The following is a 20,903-nucleotide window of genomic DNA, read 5'->3' as shown; positions in this document are numbered from 1 at the left end:
GTTTGGATGCAAGGTGAGATATCAGGGGTAGAAAGGTAGATTTGGGAGTCAGCATAGAGATGGTAGGAAAAGCCATGGGATGAGATTAATGAACCAAGGGAAGAAGTGTAGATAGAAAAGAGGAGGGGACCAAGAACAGAACCCTGAGGTACGCCGACAGGCAGAGGGATAGAAGTAGAAGAGGATCCACCAGAGTGAACACTAAAGGTGCGGAGGGAGAGGTAGGAAGAGAACCAGGAAAGGACAGAGCCCTGGAATCCAAGTGAGGACAGAGTATCGAGAAGTATGCTGTGATCGACAGTGTCAAAAGCAGCGGAAAGATCAAGAAGAATGAGGATGGAATATTGACCTCTGGATTTAGCCAGTAATAGGTCATTGGAGACTTTAGTAAGCGCAGTTTCGGTTGAGTGGAGAGGGCGAAAACCAGATTGTAATGGGTCAAGAATAGCATGTGAGGAGAGAAAATCAAGGCAGCGGCGGTGAACAGCACGCTCAAGTAATTTGGAGAGAAAAGGAAGGAGGGAGATGGGTCGGTAATTAGAGGGACAAGTAGGGTCAAGTGAAGGCTTCTTAAGGAGAGGTGTGACCACAGCATGTTTAAAGGCAGCAGGGACAGTTGCAGTGGAAAGTGAGAGGTTGAGAATGTGACAGATAAAAGGAATAAGAGTAGGAGAGATGGCATTAAGAAGGTGGGTGGGAATGGGATCAGAGGAACAGGTGGTACATTTTGAGGAAGAAAGGAGAAGTGTAGTTTCCTCAATAGTAACTTCAGGAAAGGGACCCTGTTACTGCTGTACTTGTTCACTGTGCTCGGTGTCTGGAGGTTACAGATAAAAAAGGACTCTGAACCACTTAGTGAATGGTGACCCTCACACCACACACTGAGCCTGACAATCACACCATGCTGCTGTCTTTGAACTGTACAAAAAAATGTGCACTCAGCAAACAATAACAGGTAACTGAAATATGGATGAATTATAACACTAACTAAACATTTGTTTACTTTCTAAAAAGTTCCTGGGAAGATCGGGGGGGGGGGGGGGTTGTTTGTTTTTTTTTTGTTTCCAAGTTAACTATATTCAAGAACCTCCTGTCTATTCTTCCTTAAATGTCTGGGATTTGTAATTCATGGGGATTCCTTGTGCTTTCTTCTTTTTCAGGCCAGCTTCCTCACCACTTCTTACAGCACCCTTTTTCTTCCTTGATTGGTAATATACCCCATTATCAGGCTTCTTTAAAATTGTTCTCAACAGCTTTGATTAATCCAGGCTGAGGATAAACCCTGTAACAAGGATAATTCTCTTTTCTTCTGGTTAATTTCTCAAGGGCTCAAAGAATCAGTTTTATATGGTTCTAATGGCACTGAAGGAAAATAAGTAGAGAAGCTGAAATTTGGGTAGACTGTAGAACAGCAAAAGGGCAGAAGACCTGTAAGGTTTTAATAGTTATATGATTTATTAGGCAGAGGTTTTAACTTAATTGTGATCTGAGCAGATTAGTTGGTCTTATAGTTTTCAATTTAAATACTTTGTCTTCCAAGATTTTTGAACATTTCTTGAGTTCCTTTAGACTGGCAAACTCATTTTATAGACAATTTCTTGCACTCACAGAATCAAGTTCCAAAGTTCCATGCCTAAGAAGAAATGGTAAAATCAGTCTTGATTTTACTCCACTTCATACATAAAACTGTAATTCTGATTTCCCTAGAAACTCTTTATAAAGAAAGCAGGCCTGTAACTCAATGTATAATTGAGATAAAACCAGGCCTGGCTCAGCCTCCCCTATCCCCACCCCTCCCCATACCTAAAACAATATAATCACACTATTAATGAAACATAAATTTGGTATATGCTGTATTTATAACATTTTTCCTCTAGAAGTTAATGATTTCCTCATCATTCTTTAATAGTTTTTTTCCCCAGCATAAGAATTGATGGTAGTTTATATGATGTACACATTACTACACATTTTGCAGAAAACCAACTGTTTGTAATAAACATTTAAATTTTTTCTATCAGGTGGATAGTGGTTACAATACACAGACCTGTGGAAGCAGCATTATGGATGCAATGGTGTCTGAAACCAGTGGTAGAGAAACTGATTTGCAAACTTGTGAGATTCCGAACAAATCTCAGCCTCTGAAATCAAAGGTATATATGCTATGTTGAATATTCTCCTAAGGAACTCTTGAAACAAAAAGGGTGTATGTTCACTACAGAAACGTAAGCAAACTAAAATCCTAGAGTCTGTTTGCCATTCAGCAGTTCTTTATTCTTTACAACCCAGCAGAAGTTGTAAAGAATTATACAAAAGGGGTCGAAAAATGTCAACATATCTGTTCATCTCCCTGGGGGGCAAAATGACTCTCTGAAAATTAAATGGACTGGGATGAAACTTCGTATGAGTGAACCCCCCCCCCCCCAGTTAAGACACATCAGGTTTAAAAGTGGGCCAGACTGGACCAGAGGTTCCAGAGAAATAAGCACCCCCCCCCCCCCCTCACCACCACCACCCCAAAAAATTGACCCAATCTATTTCTATGGGAGAAGGGCTTCCAGCTTTTGCAATATAGAAACTTTTATAGTGAAACAGCAGTTATGGAATTGCTCTTTGCAAACATCCTGTGCCCAACCTACACCCCACAACTTCATCCGAATCCCAAAAACTCCCACCCTACATACATCCACAAACACAAGTTTATGGTCACATATATACTCCCCACACTCATATACTTATACAGAGTTAGAAAGAATTCCATAAGCCATGTTCTGCATACTTTCCCCATTGGCTTTTTTTTCTTACTCTTTTTGTGTTTCTAGGCTATAGGAGCTATCATTTATCACTACCTGAGTTTTCCTACTACTTTTATTCCTGTCTTTTCCTCACAGCTATCATAATTGTAGTTCACTTTCTGGAGTCACAGATAGTTACTGTCTCCAGAATCTAGTATGTATTTAGGGCTGTGTTCCGTTTAAAATTTTTATAAAGGCGGGGCATAACCAGCAGTCCATTGGTGTGGGGGGGGGGGGGGGGAATCATGCATTTCCTGTCCCTCCCCTTCAACACATTAGGTATCATACCTTTGCTGGTGGGAATGCAGAGGCCCTGCCAGTAGAAGAAATTGGTGCCAAAGTTGCCCCAGCTGATGCACGAACCAAGTATGATTGGGGAGTGCAAGCGTCTGTGACTGGAGGCATGCTGCCGACTTCCTCGCTCTTGAGGCAATAAGAGAAGGAAGGGGGGTGACTGAGGCAGTGGATTTCTTTGGCTGGCGAGGCTTTAGTTACCCCACCAGCCACTGAAAAGCTACAGCAGCTTTAAAGAGGGCCTGATCCCAAAGTTGGGGGCCCAGGTCTCAAAGGCCCTGCCCCCACCTAGCTGTGCCACTGATTAAAGACCCCATATCTTCCTTTCGACCACCTCCCAAGTCCAACTCTCTCTCTCTCCCTCCCCCCTCTCTTCTTCCTTTTCTCCACTCCAGGTCCAACTCTCCCCTCCTTCCATTTCAGCCCAACATATCTCCCTCTCTTCTCCCTCCCTCCACTTCCCTCCTTCTCTCCCTCAGTACTCTCTGTTCCCCCTCCCCCCACCCAAGGTGCCTAAGGTTCTCTCTCAATTTCCTCCTCCCACGGTTCTCTTGATTTCCAACCCCTCCCCCCCACCATGCACTTTGCCCACAGTTCTCTCTCGATTCCCTCCCCCTACCCTACGCATGATGCCCACAGTTCTCTCTTGATCCCCTCCCTCCCCCTCACCCCATTCACGATGCCCACAGTTCACTCTCAGTTCCCTCCCTCCACCTCCCCCCCCCACTCACAGTTCCTACACGGTTCCTTCTTCCCCCACCCCACAGTGCCCGAGGTTCTCTGTCCGTCTCTCCCATACACAGTCTGGCATCTCTCCCTCCCTCCCCCCAGACCTGTTAGGAATCAGTGGGGCCCTTTCAGGCTGAGCTTCCTCAGATGGATCTGACATCAAGGACATGACAGGATTCAACATCATCCTCGGCACCAAGGGATCCCAATGTCGTGTATTGAGCAAAGGCGAATAAGCACTGATAATGTGCCTCTTCTAAGCATGGGGCCAGGAGCTCCAGGACACCAACATCACCGGTACCTGAGAAGCATTGGCTCTGAGAGGACCACTCCATAGAGTCATTGTTGATGCAATGGCCTTCTCAAAACTAGGACCAAGCCTCTGATTCGGCTCCATCATCTTTGCAGGCTGTCTCCACACCAACATCAGCCTTGCCTTTACCAATGCCTGTCCCTGAGGAGTGAAATTTGACCCTATTGCAGGAGGAGATGGAACATATCTTGACTTGGCATAACACAGAAGCATTGAGGATGCCAACCATGCTACCGCCCCAGCCAATCCTGGAGGTCTGTGTTTTTCCCATCAGCTGTTCGTCTATGCTGGTGTCTCACCAGGTACTGGTATCGTGTTGGACGAGACTGTGCTCCTTTCTAGCCCATAAGGAGGGGGGAGGATAATCCCCCGGAGTTCAGGAGGGGACCTGTCCCTCAGCGATGTTGCCTAGAATCTGGACATTGGTCCAGTGGTCTGAGGCGGCACAGACTTGGCCTTCTCATGAGTGTTTGCTGAGTCTGATAGAGTGCTTGGGCACCTCATACGATTTCTCGGAGGAGAGATCCCTTGGTATACCCTCAGACCCCTCCCGACCTCATGGAAGGAGAAAGTCTTAGAGGAACTCTGCCCTTTTTTTTTTTTTTTTTTGCCTTTTTTAAGGGAAGTGGCTAAGTCCATCCCATTTAATTTAGAGGTTGAGGGTGAGCCCAGGACCAAGGTCCCCAACTATTATGCAATGCCCAAGGAAGCAGCTATGATAGTGTTCGTGCATCTTTAGACAGCAAACTTGAAGAACTGGAAGACACTGCAGCCTGTTTCTCGGAAGTTGGACTCTATGTTCAGATTCTTTAAGGCTCCTGTATTTGAAAAACAGCAGTTTTCTCACCATTCCTTGGTAGCCAAATCTGCCCTCAAAAAAATTGGAGAATACCAGAACCTGAGCTTCAGAACTTCAGGGTGGGAGGTCACGTGATGGCAGCAGCGTGAGCGGACACCTATAAGCTTGGCTCTGCTCCCGCACTCTGATAAACCCCTTTTCTATGGCACCGCCATGGTGAGGTTTTTAATTTAAAACTGACCCACCAACATCGGAACTTGGGGGGACTCCTCTGAAGGCGAATTGGTGGCGGAAGAAGTTGGAAAAGTCTGTTATGCCGATCAAGGTGGCTCGCTCTGGCAGGGAGCAGGCAGCAGGGAACGCGCGCAAGATGGTGGCCCAGCAACGGGATTCCTTGACACCGCAGGCTACTGACGATACTATCTAGCTCTCAATGTGCAATATGTCACAACTTTTAGACAAACTTGCTAAATTGCATGTTGCTATGGATGAGCTGAAAGATTCAGTGGCTGGTCAGGCGGCACGCATACAGCAAGTGGAAGAGCGAATCTCCGCCCAAGAGGATCGTGTGCAAGTGATAGAGGAAAAGATAGGAGCACTGGAGATACAGAATGCACGCTTGCTAGAACAGGTGGAGGATCAAGAGAACCGGGCCAGGCACAATGATCTACGAATAGTGGGCCTCCCAGAAGCTATCAGAGTCGGATCTGCTGGAAATCATGGAAAAATGGCTGCCGGAGGCGGTTGGGTTCCCTCCTGGGGTGGGCCCAATCCATGTGGAGAGAGGAAGCCGACAGACCGTGCCCAGTCATAGTACGATACCTGAACTATGCTACTAAGCCAGGCTATTGGAACTGTACAAACGCTCGCGCAATCTGGATTACAAAGGCTCCTAAATACTCCTGTTTCAAGATTTCTCGCCATGTGTTGCAGAGCAGTGAAGGTTGCTGGTGCCTTTTTGCTCCCAACTTTTCAAAAGGGGCATCAAGTTTGCTTTCCAGTACCTGGCGAGGGTGAGACTGCTTCACAACAACCGTAACCTAACTTTCACAGCGGCTGCAGAGCTTCGTGTGTTCCTAGAACAACTGCCTCCTCCTGAGTGAGAGCTTATGCTGGTAACAGAGAATAGTGCTGTGAGTTATGATCGTGAGAGATGTTTCTCCCTAAAGAAAGAAAGATCATCTGTGAGAGCCCCTGACCAACGGTTTGAAAAGTGTTGTTGTTCAGTGGAACTATGGTAGAGGGCTTCTGTTTGTTGGTGGGACCCCCAGCTTTGCAAGGGGGACCGCAATGCATTGTATCTGCTTAACATTTACTGGAGGGGTAGGGGGGGAAGGGAGGGAGCGGGGAAGCTATAGAAGTGCAACAGGTTTGGGGGGGGTGGTTAGATCAGAGGGGAGATGGGGGAGGGTTTGAAGGGAGAGGGGGGATGGGGACATGGGGCAGGGAAGCCTTTATGTGGGGGATTGTGTGTGTGCGTGGAGGATATGCTTGGGGGGAGGGGGAATGTGTGCGGGGCAAGGGAACTGGGGTGATGGTCTGGAGGGGGGAGGGGAGTTCGACGAATTGCTAGTTTTGTTCTGGGATTCAGGGGGGAAAGGGAGGGACTCCGTGCTCTTAAACTGCTGAGGACTAGCTCTGTCTTGATGGAGGGCTTGAACTAGCAATTCAGGAGAAGCTGACAAACATACCTTTGCTAAGGTAATAATCTTGTTGGGGACAAGGTGGAGAGGTCGCTGACCTTATAAAAAAGTGTACTAATTCCATGAAGCTCCTGTCTTGGCTCACTCCTGTGGCCTCCACTTCTTGGAGATTTTTGGGCACTGGACAGAGGAAATCCTACTACTCTCTTCCTGACTTTCCCAGGGCTCCCACTCCCTCAGCAGTAGTGGACCCAAAAGCCTCGGCCAGCTCCCCATTAATGTAAGAGGCAAGCTTTTGACTGGCGTTAGGAGAGCATAACAGCTGTAAAAGTGTCCATTTCAGCCCCTTGTAACCTCAGATCAGTGAGTTCTTGAAATAGTATGGGCAGGTTACGCCTTTCATTGGTAAGAGCTCTCTCCAGATTGCCCATTGTGAATGACAAAGTTCTGTTCGCAGCACCGGGATGTGCTTACAGAGGAACTCTCTTCCCTTCTACAGGCCCACGTGGTCTATCCAGTAGCACCAGGGGACGAGGGGAAAGGGATTCTGTTCAGAGTACTTCCTTTTGCCCCAAAAAACAGGCGGAATTCATCCCATCCTACACCTAAGGGCCCTGAACAAGTATTTGATAAAAGAAAAGTTCAGGATAGTTTCCCTTGGCACCCTAGTTCCCATGTTTCAGAAAAACTATTGGCTATGCTCTCTGGACTTGAAGGATACTTATACCCACATTCAGATGTGTCCCTCTCACAGGAAGTATCTAAGTTGTCGAGTAGGAAAACTCCACTACCAGTATCGCATCCTGCTCTTTGGTCGTGCATCCACTTCCACTGTGTTTTCACAAAGTACTTCCGTAGTCATGGTGTCACTATGCAGACTGGGAGTGCAGATGTTTCCCTACATGGACTATTAGCTGGTCAAGAGCACATCCAAATAGGGCACTCAGGAATGCAAAGAACCATTCAGGTACTGGAGTTACTATGGTTCATTATAAACTATCCAAATTTGTATCTCCTTTCAGCTCAACAATTGGCGTTCATTGGAGCCCTGCTAGACACAGTTCAGACTCAGGCCTACCTTCCATCTCCCAGGGCCAGTGCCATGATTGGCATCGCTCACAAGGTTTGACAGAGTCAGCAGGTCACAGTTCGGCAGAGGTTGAGATTGATAGGTCATGTCACACCGATAACATGACTCCACTTGAGGCAGGCTCAGTGGACCCAAGCTTCCCAGTAGTATCGGGCCTTGGGGAATCTATTGAATGCCATCTATTTATTTCGTTTATTCATTTTATATACCATTTCTTATTGCGACTGCAAAACAGAACGGTTTACATTTAAAAAATACAACTCATACATACAAACAAATAAGAAGTCCAGTTATTAATAGAAAAGTACAGCAACCCAATATGACAAAGAAGGACATAACTAGTAAGATCTACAGATTAAGTACAGTTAAGCCTAACCTTCTACACCTCTGTCACTCTGGAACTTGTGTAATCACTCTTGCAGTGAGCAATTTGGTCCAGTCTGGTCCTGGAGCTTCCATTTCATATTCCTCCTCCACACAAGACACACACATCTAACCTGGGCTGGAAAGGCCATGTTGATGGGCTTTACACTGTGTCTTTGGTCCACACAGGAGACTCATCTTCACATCCATCTTCTGGATCTGTGACCATCTGAAATGCTCTAAAGGCTTTCAGAGATTGGCCACTGCACCAAATTAATTCAAATCAGGTTGCAATTTACTATGTAAACAAGAAGGAAGGCACAAATTCGTATTTCTTGTGGCAGTGGGCCTCCAACTATGGCATAGTATTGGCAGGGAAACGCAAGAACATGGTGGACAGACTGAGCAGCATAATGTAGTCACAGGAGTGGTCTCTCAACATGGGCATTGCCTGGGAGATCTTCTTAGAGTGGGGTACTCCCTCAGTGGATCTCTTTGCCACTTATCTCAACAACAAAGTCGCTCTATTCTGTTCCAGGCTGAGGTGACATGGCAGGCTAGTGTCAGAGGCCTTTCTCCTCAACTGGGGAAAAGGTCTTCTGTATTCATATCTTCCAATACCTCTCATAGGGAAGACTTTGCTGAAACTAAGGCAGGATTGAAGAACTATAATTCTCATCGTGCCCTGCTGGCTGGGTAGATATGGTTCCTTCTTGTTGAGTTATCTTCCAAAGATCCCTGGAGACTGGACTTTTTCCCAACTCTCATTACTCCGAACAAGGAGTTTCTTCTGCATCCCAAGCTCCAATTCCTAGCTCTCACAGCTTAGATGTTGAGAGTATAGAAATTGCATCTCCAACTGCATGAGATTGTCTCCCATGTCCTGCTTGCTTCCTGGAAACTTTCCACTAAGAGGTCATATAATTTCAAGTGGAAGAGGTTTTTCATCTGGTGTGAAGGCAAGGCCTTGGATCCCTTTTCCTGCCGCAACACAAAAAAATGCTCGAATAACTTCTACACCTTTGAGTCTGGTATCAAAACCAGCTCCATAAGTGTTCACCTCAGTACAATTGGCACTGTTCAACCTCTAGCTGTTCATTTTATAAGAGTTTTGCTTCTAACTAAACCCAGTATCAAACCTCCCACAGTGTCACTGAACTTCAATGTTATCCTCACCCACCTTTGGGCCACTTGACACCTGCCCTGGCAAGTTCAATTATTAAGGTGTTATAAATGTTTCACGTATATATTTGTAGCTACATTGCATCTGTGTGTGCATACATTTGTATCTGTTGTCTGTGTATGTATTTATGTGACCTTGTGTATGGGTGTCTGCCTCTCTGACCCAGAGAAAAGTGATGGGCTGATTAGAATGCAGCAGTACTCAAACATTCCATTGGTATTGTGATGCTATACCTAACCGTACAGGGTACTACGGTCCCAAGGCAACAGGTATTTTCATGCTTGCCTATCACTAGTAGGCTGAACACGTAGCAATCAGTAGCAAACTATATGATAAGTCACTAGATGTCACTTTGCACAGTAACCATTTTCTTTTCATTTCATATGTGAAACTTTATGTACAGTCCAAAAGATGTCGTGTGAGATCACAGAATCTACTCCATAAAAATGTAGCACATAAAGCTATATAAAAATTATACATAAAGATAACATATATTCAAGACTGCATTCTGAAAGTCTACCAAGGTCCAAAAGCCTCTATAAAGATGCTTTCTGCTGTTTATACACCACAAGATAGTCAAATTCAGGTTGCACAGAAATGGGTAAGGTATACCACAATGACGGACCAGCTAGCACAAAGGCTGCACTCCAATAACTGAAAGGCTAGAAACAGACATTACAAAAACCATTATCTTTTTGGTTTGAGAGGACATAGAATTGTGACTCTGCTCAAACAAAGATAACAAATTGGTAAGATATTGTGAACGTGTACAAGATATAAATTTATATGCGCTGCCTCTGTCGTATGCAAATCTATGTCGTGCTTATTCATTGTGGATATCTTGAAATCCAAACTGGCTTGGTGTGTCCCGAGGTCTGGGTTGAAAACTCCTGTGTTAAGGTGCGAGGATATGAGGGCAATAGCTGAATCTATCCGTCCCAGAAATTTGATACTCCAAATATTCCCTCTCAAAAATATTGCTATATTAGAAAAAAAAATACAATGAATCAATTCTGTATTGTTGGCAGAATTATTTTAATTGTTGATTTTTGATTCTAGGAGTTGCTTCTTGTAGAATCTGGGGACAATAATCCATTGTTGGGTCTCGAATTTCCAGAAAACATGCAGACTAATCATCATAAAGCACCAATGTCCAATAATCCACTCAGTCTAACTACATTTAATTTTGCTGCTCAGAAAACTGCCAGTGAACATTTTATCAAATTTAATAAAAATGGTATGTATTCTGTTACATAAACTCTATACTGAAACAGGGAAGTCCAAACTTAATCAATGATTATTCAACTACTCAAAAAAGTTTGCACAATTTAGTTTGCGGGTGTCTCCCAATCTTAAACAATTATATAAATGGGAACCTCAGATCTCCAGATAATCACCTGTGCAAGTAAAGACAGAGACTCAGAATCTTTTGTCGTTTTGGATTTTTGAAGGAATTAACTGGAGAAGGGAATAACTGGAGGCTGTGGCCAAATAGGAGGACTGCCGATTTACCTCTCTACAACCGGTACCAGTCCTGTATGCTGTGGATTCACCACAGCCTGAAGCTAAGTACTAAAGATCGCACAGTGATGGTCCTCTGGGCCGATTGAGGAGTCTGACTGACTTTAGGTTCTTTATATGGGGTAGTCTGTGCAGTCTTTATATTTTTTTCAGTTTTTTTCATTCTTTCCAGTTTTTTTGCATTTGTTTTTTTGAGTTGGGTACTGTTTGTGTTAGTTTGGTGTCCCCCACTAGGTGATTAATAAAGGAATATAAAAGGTTTGGTTTTTTTTTAAATCATTTGTTTATCTCACTTAGAGTGAGTTTTCGCGTTTGATTGGTTTTTCTCCTTTTTTTCCTTACTGGAACCGATGATATTAATGGACTCCTATATAGATAGCGGTTCTTCAGTACACTAGTATTTTTCCCTTGAGGTTCCCATTTATATAATTGTTTAAGATTGGGAGACACCCGCAAACTAAACTGTGCAAACTTTTTTGAGTAGTTGAATGTATTCTGTTACATGAAATAAGGTTCCATATTTACAACTATTTATACTGAAAAATAGGTCCTATGTTTGGGATCCTGTGCTTTATAACATCTGCACTCAATTTGATTACTAGGTATGAAAAGTATTGCACATTTGCAGTTATAATCTAATAAAACAGCATTTTGTTACCCAAAATGCCTTTTTCTTATGAATTGTGCTTGTTAAAATGTGCATTCCTATTGTGTAGTAATATGTATCCTTTACACTATTAAAAAAAATCTAATGAATTATGAAAAATAGAAGTAAAACATGGATTACTTTATTTTTTTCACTTCCTGTTCCGGGTCAGTTGATGGAAGCCAGTTTCTTTCTACATGCTGTAACTGACCTCAGTTGACAGTGAAGCAGCAAAGTCATACAGGGCATTTCTCCATGGACAAAGGGTAATTCAGCTACACTTGGTTTTCATTGGCAAAGTAGTCAGAACAGCCCCCTCAAGCTTTGTTGAGTGATTAGAAACCAATGGAAATAAAGTAGACTTCCTGCCCAGCTGATGTTGGTGTGCATCTTAACTCGGTCTTTTTTTAAATCTGTGCTAACAAATGGACTTTTGCCCTCTCAGCTCTCACAGAGGCTGTGCTCAAAAAAAAAAAAAAAAAGAGGAGGAGGAAAAGAGAGAGCTTTAAAAGCATTACAGTGAGCAACTATGTCAACTAATCTTGAAGTGTCAACCCAAAGGTCCTTGCGTAAGTACCAGTGTGCTCACATTTTAAGTGTTAAGCGCACTTAAGACCCTGTGGGCTCACTGAGTATCGAGAGGTTCTGAGACCAATGCTAACTTTTCAACTTCCAGTGATTCTGTGAGTAAAAAAATGTCAGAAGCATTCTGTTAAAGCATTGCATTTAGTGCTCACTAATACTGCTCAAAATCTCTCATGACTTAAATGACTGACATGGAATCCCTCAGTCTCCCTCTCGGGCATCAGAGCAGCAATCAGCTAATTCCTCTAAATAATGTACCTCAGCCTCAGATACTACCATTTCTCTTATTAACATGCCATCTCCTTATGCTCTGCAGAACCAATTAACACTTGACTTGCCAGCTAAAAAGAACTTCTAGAGGGGGAAAATCCAGTAAAGTTACTCCCACCGCTCTCTTCCCTACTGTAGTTGCTTTTGCTTCTGCAACCTCACAGGGTATATCTGTGACTTCCAATAATTTTCCTTACCCTACTGCTCAAGCTATGCAGGATACTGCAATATTTCAGTGAAGTTATTCCAAAATAATCCTACAGCAGTCTGTGCCTCAAAGTGCACCCTTTCCTCACCAAGGGGATATTTTACTAGAAATTTCTCAACCTAGGCTTTGAGGCTGAGGAAAGCTCCTAGTTATGCATCTCGAGGTCCACCTTCCCTACATTCACAATGAGATGATGTTTCTTCTCATTTTCTTCTCACGCAATCGGAGGAACTAGATAAAAATCTGATCACAGATACTCAAAAGTTGGGAAAGAAGAGAGAGGTGCTGTTGCTGGGAGATTTCAATCTGCCAGATTAGATTGGAAGGTTCCATCTGCAAAATCAGAAAGAAGTAGAGAGATTGTGGATGCTTTTCAAAGTGCTCTGCTCAGACAAATGGTGATGGAACCCACGAGGGAGGGAGCGACGCTGGATCTGGTGCTAACAAATGGGGATAGTATGTCAAATATCTGAGTGGGTGCCCACCTGGGCAGCAGTGACCATCAAACAGTTTGGTTTGATATAACAGCTGAAGTCAGCTGTTATATCAAAACTCAGTCCTGGATTTCAAGCATGCTGACTTTAGTAAAATGGGGGAATACCTGAGGAAGGAGCTGATGGGCTGGGAGGACATACGAGACGTGGAAGGACAGTGGTCCAAGCTGAAAGAAGCTATAAATATGGCCACAAACCTTTATGTAAGGAAAGTAAATAAAAGCAAGAGAAAAGGGAAACCGCTATGATTCTTCAAGCAAGTGGCTGAGAAAATAAAGGCTAAAGAGTTGGCGTTCATGAAATACAGAAAAAACTCAAGAAGAGGAACACGGAGAGGAATACCAGATAAAACTGAAAGAAGCCAAGAGAGAGAGATGTCTGTCGAAAGTGGAAGAATAAATGGCTAGAAATGTAAGGAGGGGCGACAAAAATTTCTTCAGGTATATTAGTGAAAGGAGGAAGACTAAAAAGGGAATTGTGAGACTGAAAGATGCCGCAAACTGCTATGTAGATAATGATGAAGAAAAAGCAAATTTGCTAAACAGATACTTTTGTTCTGTTTTCACCGAAGAAAATCCTGGAGAAAGGACCACGATTGACTGGCAAAAGTGCATATGAGAATGGAGTGGATATAGCACTGTTCACGGAAGAGAGTGTGTATGAACAGCTTGAAAATCTAAAGGTGGACAAAGCCATGGGATCGGACGGGATCCACCCCAGGATATTGAGGGAGCTCAGAGAGGTTCTGGCAGGTCCTCTTAAAGATTTGTTTAATAAATCTTTAGCGACGGGAGAGGTTCCATGGGATTGGAGAAGAGTGGATGTGGTCCCTCTTCACAAAAGTGGTGATAGGGAAGAAGCTGGAAACTACAGACCGGTAAGCCACACTTCAGTTATTGGAAAAGTAATGGAAGCGATGCTGAAGGAAAGGATAGTGAATTTCCTGGAAGCCAATAAGTTGCAAGATCCAAGACAACAAAGGTAAATCATGCCAAACGAATCTCATTGAATTCTTTGACTGGGTGACCGGAGAATTGAATCATGGACATGCTATAGACGTAATCTACTTAGATTTCAGCAAAGCTTTTGGCACGGGTTCCCCACGGGAGTCTCTTGAATAAACTTAACAGGCTGAAGATAGGACCCGAAGTGGTGAACTGGATTAGGAACTTTTTGAAGGACAGATGCCAGAGGGTGGTGGTTAATGGAATTCGCTTGGATGAGGGAAAGGTGAGTAGTGGAGTGCCTCAGGGATCGGTGCTGGGGCTGATTCTGTTCCAGTATATTTGTGAGTGACATTGCCCAAGGCTTAGAAGGTAAAGTTTGCCTTTTTGCGGATGATACTAAGATTTGTAACAGAGTGGACACCCCGGATTGAGTGGAAAACATGAAAAAGGATCTGCAGAAGCTAGAAGAATGGTCTAAGGTTTGGCAATTAAAATTCAATGCGAAGAAATGCAAAGTGATGCACTTAGGGAGTAGAAATCCACGGGAGATGTATGTGTTAGGGGGTGAGAGTCTGATATGTACAGACGGGGAGGGAGAGAGGGATCTTGGGGCAATAGTATCTGAGGATTTGAAGGCGACGAAACAGTGTGACAAGGCGGTGGCCATAGCCAGAAGATTGCTAGGCTGTCTAGAGAGAGGTGTGACCAGCAGAAGAAAGGAGGTGTTGACTCCCCTGTATAAGTCGTTGGTGAGGCCCCACCTGGAGTATTGTGCTCAGTTTTGGAGGCCATATCTTGCTAAGGATGTAAAAAGAATTGAAGCGATGCAAAGAAAAGCTACAAAAATGGTATGGGATTTGCGTTACAAGACGTATGAGGAGAGACTTGCTGACCTGAACATGTATACCCTGGAGGAAAGGAGAAACAGGGGTGATATGATACAGACCTTCAGATATTTGAAAGGTAATAATCCGCAAACGAACCTTTTCCGGAGATGGGAAGGCGGTAGAACTAGAGGACATGAAATGAGGTTGAAGGGGGGCAGACTCGAGAAAAATGTCATGAAGTATTTTTTCACGGAGAGAGTGGTGGATAATTGGAATGCCCTCCCGCGGGAGGTGGTGGAGATGAAAACAGTAACGGAATTAAAAAATGCGTGGGATAAACATAAAGGAATCCTGTTCAGAAGTAATGGATCCTCAGAAGCTTAGCGGAAATTGGGTGGCATCCACCTAAAAATAAAAAAGAATGTCTTCATAAGTTTTAGGCATCAAAGCAATAGCGATTCAAAAACAGGGCCTCTATAAAATGTGAAATAACTCAGGAGAAGAACCTACATGAGGGAGATGAACCAATGAAAACAAAACTATGTACAACACTGACTGAAGACATAACATCTATATTTTAAAAAAGTATGACATCTATATTTAAAAAGACTTTTACCAACATAACATTGGCACCGCTAGTGTGGCATGAACTCAAAAGTGAGCAGTACAGAACCGCCCCCACCCCCCCAAAAAAATACACTTACTGGCTGAGGGAGGGTGACCAAAAGACTCCAAATGCCAAAGAGCGTCTAAAAACCACCCAAAAGGCGGGTATACAAATTTTAACCTTGAAAAACAAATGTGAAAAGCTGAAATAAACAAAAAGAGAACCAACTCTTACCATGTAAGCAAAATACGCTGCTGCATACAGAGCGCGTTCAGAAGATGTATTATGAAAACTAGTATAGTATAAGAATGTGTTTCTATCTGTGGGTTTTCAGTATAGATTTGTGCTAAAACCATATCCGTTTTCATTAATAAGCAAATCTAGAAAGCTGATTTCTTTCTGATCATATTCAAGCTTAAAAGACAAATGTGGGTCTGTTAAGCCACTTGAAGAAAATGTCCAAACTGTTGAGGTTGCCCCGCCCTTTTAAAAAATAAAAATCATCAATATATCATCTATGTAAGACTATTAGATTGAAAGGGATGATTCAGCAAATGGATGCGTTCAAAATTGGCTACATATAAATTAGCTATGTCCTGGCTACGTCCACCCCCATAGCTGTACTGCATATTCATAAATAAAATTTACCCTGAAATAAAAAAGTTTTTTTTGTTAAAGCTATTTTGGCCAGTGTGAGAATAAACCAGTTGGGAATCCTATGGCTACCCGTGCGTTCTCCAAGTACTTCTTCAAATACATTCAGTGCCTATAGTTTTGGGATGGTCGTATAAAGAGCATCAATATTAAGAGTCACCATCAAAATATCAATTAAATCCCCATCAAAACCTTCAGATAAGTTGATCATATGCCAGAGTCTCTTAAATATGAGCTGATCTTAGGTACAAAAGGCCTCAAAAAAAGAGTCCACAAACACAGGGGCTCTCTTCCTGCTTTTGTTTTTCTGGGATAAAATTAAACCATATTCTGTCTACCTCTTTCTTCTTTTGTGTATGTTAAATTTCTGATGTATTCTTCGGTATTACTTTTGGGTTTGGGAAGGCCCTTCCCAATATTAATGATATTTTGTTCAAAAAAGGTAGCTAGATCATCTGCTGATGGGGTTGATTCGTTTGCAGTTTGTAGTTCCTGGGTATTTAGTAAAGTGTTGACCAAACCTTATAATCTTTTTATAGTCATCTGATCCTCCTCTATGTATGTTTTGTAATAACTAAATTTAGCCCTTTTGATGGCATATGTGTAATCTTTGACTGCTTTGCTCCATTGTTGCCTGTTCTCTTCTGTTTTCATCTTAATTAGGATAATTGCTGAGGCTTCTTTTCACACCCTGGACTGTAAACATGCAATCTTATACTATTTCAACAGGACAAAGACTTGGAAAACTTCAACTCTTTCTTTTACTTGACATAATCTGGGTCTTCCGGTCTACACTATCCAAACTGGATTATAGACTGTATTGAATTATTACTGTTATAAGCAAACCTTGAACCTGCAGGTAGAATTGGAGCTCACTGTCTACATTCATTGTCCTCTTCAACAGCATACTTGTGTGTCATTTCCATTCCAGATATATGCAAAGTGGCATGCAAACATTTACCAGACATTATTGTATAGATGTAGCTGCCAGAATAGATGGTAGTTTTAGGCAAGCTGTTCCTTCCTTTCCCACCGCCCTGCATTTCTTGGGTTGCATCATTCATATTGAACACAGTCCGCAATCCTCAGCTTGGGAGTCACCAAATGTGGCTACATTATCTTATTACCATGGAGAAAGCATATTTGCTTACTTGTAATGGAGGTTCTCTGCGGACAACAGGATAATGCAGACACATTCCCTCCTACCACCCCCTCATTGCCTTTAAAAAAAGATGGAGAGGGAGAGAGACTCAGAAACACAAACTTATTCAGCGTGAATTTTTATTCTTCAAAACAGAATGTTTTCAACTTCTACTATATCGTTCCATCCATCCTTTATTCCTTTTAATGATATTTGCTTAATGATCAGTTTGGAATGGACTGAGGTAAAATGCACACCATCATCAGCTGGGTATGAAGCCTGCTTCATTTCCTTTGGTTTGTAATCGTTCAACAAGCCCGAGAAGGCCACTTTTTTTTTTTTTTTTTTTACATTTGTACCCCGCGCTTTCCCACTTATGGCAAGCTCAATGCGGCACTCAGCTACTCAGCCAATAAAAGCCAAGTGTGTCTGCATTATCCTGCTGTCCCCGGAGAAACTCCATTACAGGTAAGCAACTACACTTTCTATAACTTGATGCCTACAATTGCACACCACTTATACATGTCAGAGGAACCAAAACTGGCAGTTACAAGAGTAAGCGCAACAACAGAACAAAAAGAAGAATGTCCAGAGAAGAACCAACTAAGGCATATTTATTAAAAACCACATAAAGACACAGTCCGTAGAGATCTAATAAAATCTATTAAAAATATAATATCAAGACTTGACGCAATCCTGTGTTTTGGCATGCAGTGCGCCTTCTTCAGGAGTCTCAACTTTAATTGGACTTGTAAATCACTTATACTGTTTAGAAACAGATATAAACACACAACACCATCAATATGTGCTGTGGTGGCAAAATGAGAGCAACTGCTGAAATTAACACAGCTGATGTGCAAACTGAGCACGTCGTTTTAGCGACAAAAACAAGGTTTCCTTATTGATTAAACCACAGTTTTGTGGTTTTTGCTGCTAAACACAACACCATCAATATGTGCTGTGGTGGCAAAATGAGAGCAACTGCTGAAAGTACCACAGCTGATATGCAAACTGAGCAGTTTGTCATTTTGACTCCACAGCACATATTGTGGTTGTATGTTTGGTGGTGTGTTTTTATGGATTTTTATAGATCTCTGTGGATTGTGTCTTTTTATGTGATTTTTTAAATAAATATCTCTTGATTGGTACTTCTCTATTCTACTGTTTCTCCTTGGTTGGTTTTTGCAAGGGGTACTTTGTTTTTGTTGTTGTTTTTTTTTTTAATATATATATATATTTTTTTTTTTTTACAACAAGAATAAGCCCATCAGGTATGCCTAAGTTCTATAGTTTGTAACTGCAGGGGGGTTGTATATTTGGGCGGAACATGGGCGTAAATTATAGAATACTATGTTACGTACTTTCTGAAGTGCCCTTAGGAGTGCCTTCCGTTGACCTGGTGTAAATGCCCAACATCTCAGTAGTATCTTCATTGGTCTCGCCACATGTCACAGAAACTCATTTCTCAAAATGCAAAACTTTAATGAATGTCCTTAAATAAGTTTCTTAAAATCACTTATCTTAATTGACTTTGTAAACAGTTCACTGTCTCGGACCCACACCAACAAGACATGTTTCACTATGCTGCGTCAGGGCTTGGTCCTAACCTGATGCTGCTATCGTCTCTCAGCGTTTGGACTATCATCAGAAATAGCATAAAGAATTTTCTTCCCAGAAACTGTAACCATGCAAAAAGAAGTATAGAAGATTCTTAGATGCGCTTTAAAATATATCTTTAGTGTAACTAGTTACCTGACTAAGGGGCCCTTTTACCAAGATGCGGTGAGCACTAATGTGTGCTTACCACAGATTTAAATGGCGTACTGCAGGGTGTGCTGAGGCGTCCTGTGGTACTTGTGACATGTGCATGCACTAAAAAATAATTATTTTTTCCCTCGGGAGGCGTCTGGAGATAGAGATTGGGCATATCTGTGCTATTCAGTTAGCACAGTCACATTGCTACATAGTAACATATAGTAACATAGTAAGTGACAGCAGATAAAGACCTGAATGGTCCATCCAGTCTGCCCACCAGTCACATTATCAATTCAAGATTTAAATCAACAATGAACGTAATATTATTTACTTGATCATGGTCTTTCTTTGGTATTTCTGGGACATAGACCATGGAAGTCTACCCGGCTCTGTCCTTATGTTCCAACTACTGGAGCTGCTATCAAAGCCACTCCAGCCTATACAAATCTGTCTTATTTGCAGGACAAAAACCAGAAAAGACTGTCCTTGCGTTCTAAATCACTAGTGTTTCCGTTGAAGCTCTCTTTAGCCCACCCTAAACCGGATCGTCATATGCGGAACTCAGACCGTACAGGCCAGCCCAACACTGGCCTTAGTTGATGCAGCCAGAGTCGCCATCTAAGTACCACTTGACATGCAAACACATATGCAACCTATTAAGTTTTGTTTTTTATATAATTTATTTTCTAAATAACACCTTTTTGAATTCCGCCACAGTTTTTTTTCCCCACCACCTCCCTCGGGAGGTCATTCCAGGAATCCATCACCCTCTCCGTGAAAAAGAATTTTCTAACATTACTCCTAAATCTACCACCCTGCAACCTCAATTCATGTCCTCTAGTTTTACTGTTTTCCCTTCTCTGGAAAATATTTGTTTCTATATTAATACTTTTCAAGTATTTAAATGTCTGTATCTGATTAGTGTACAGTGGTGGAAATAAGTATTTGATCCCTTGTTGATTTTGTAAGTTTGCCCACTGACAAAGACATGAGCAGCCCATAATTGAAGGGTAGGTTATTGGTAACAGTGAGAGATAGCACATCACAAATTAAATCCGGAAAATCACATTGTGGAAAGTATATGAATTTATTTGCATTCTGCAGAGGGAAATAAGTATTTGATCCCCCACCAACCAGTAAGAGATCTGGCCCCTACAGACCAGGTAGATGCTCCAAATCAACTCGTTACCTGCATGACAGACAGCTGTCGGCAATGGTCACCTGTATGAAAGACACCTGTCCACAGACTCAGTGAATCAGTCAGACTCTAACCTCTACAAAATGGCCAAGAGCAAGGAGCTGTCTAAGGATGTCAGGGACAAGATCATACACCTGCACAAGGCTGGAATGGGCTACAAAACCATCAGTAAGACGCTGGGCGAGAAGGAGACAACTGTTGGTGCCATAGTAAGAAAATGGAAGAAGTACAAAATGACTGTCAATCGACAAAGATCTGGGGCTCCACGCAAAATCTCACCTCGTGGGGTATCCTTGATCATGAGGAAGGTTAGAAATCAGCCTACAACTACAAGGGGGGAACTTGTCAATGATCTCAAGGCAGCTGGGACCACTGTCACCACGAAAACCATTGGTAACACATTACGACATAACGGATTGCAATCCTGCAGTGCCCGCAAGGTCCCCCTGCTCCGGAAGGCACATGTGACGGCCCGTCTGAAGTTTGCCAGTGAACACCTGGATGATGCCGAGAGTGATTGGGAGAAGGTGCTGTGGTCAGATGAGACAAAAATTGAGCTCTTTGGCATGAACTCAACTCGCCGTGTTTGGAGGAAGAGAAATGCTGCCTATGACCCAAAGAACACCGTCCCCACTGTCAAGCATGGAGGTGGAAATGTTATGTTTTGGGGGTGTTTCTCTGCTAAGGGCACAGGACTACTTTCACCGCATCAATGGGAGAATGGATGGGGCCATGTACCGTACAATTCTGAGTGACAACCTCCTTCCCTCCGCCAGGGCCTTAAAAATGGGTCGTGGCTGGGTCTTCCAGCACGACAATGACCCAAAACATACAGCCAAGGCAA

The 20,903-nt window shown here is 42.9% G+C and overlaps 1 protein-coding gene across 5 annotated transcripts in view; it reads left to right on the top strand.

The window, feature by feature from the left end:
- The window catches only part of BORA (BORA aurora kinase A activator), a 163,642-nt gene that overhangs the window by 141,159 nt on the left and 1,580 nt on the right, over positions 1 to 20,903 (top strand). For 4 of the 5 annotated variants that reach the window (XM_030200569.1, XM_030200568.1, XM_030200570.1 and 1 more), the window contains 2 exons: positions 2,019 to 2,150; positions 10,266 to 10,443. In XM_030200569.1, the coding sequence (XP_030056429.1) occupies positions 2,019 to 2,150; positions 10,266 to 10,443 (310 nt within the window). The remainder of the gene's footprint in view (positions 1 to 2,018; positions 2,151 to 10,265; positions 10,444 to 20,903) is intronic. The other variant, XM_030200571.1, reaches the window with a different exon arrangement.

The sequence above is a fragment of the Microcaecilia unicolor genome, chromosome 4 (genome assembly GCF_901765095.1).
Source record: "Microcaecilia unicolor chromosome 4, aMicUni1.1, whole genome shotgun sequence".
In the NCBI taxonomy this organism is placed as follows: domain Eukaryota; kingdom Metazoa; phylum Chordata; class Amphibia; order Gymnophiona; family Siphonopidae; genus Microcaecilia; species Microcaecilia unicolor.
The sequence above is the reverse complement of the archived record's forward strand: the minus strand, read 5'-3'. Positions and strand labels throughout refer to the sequence as shown.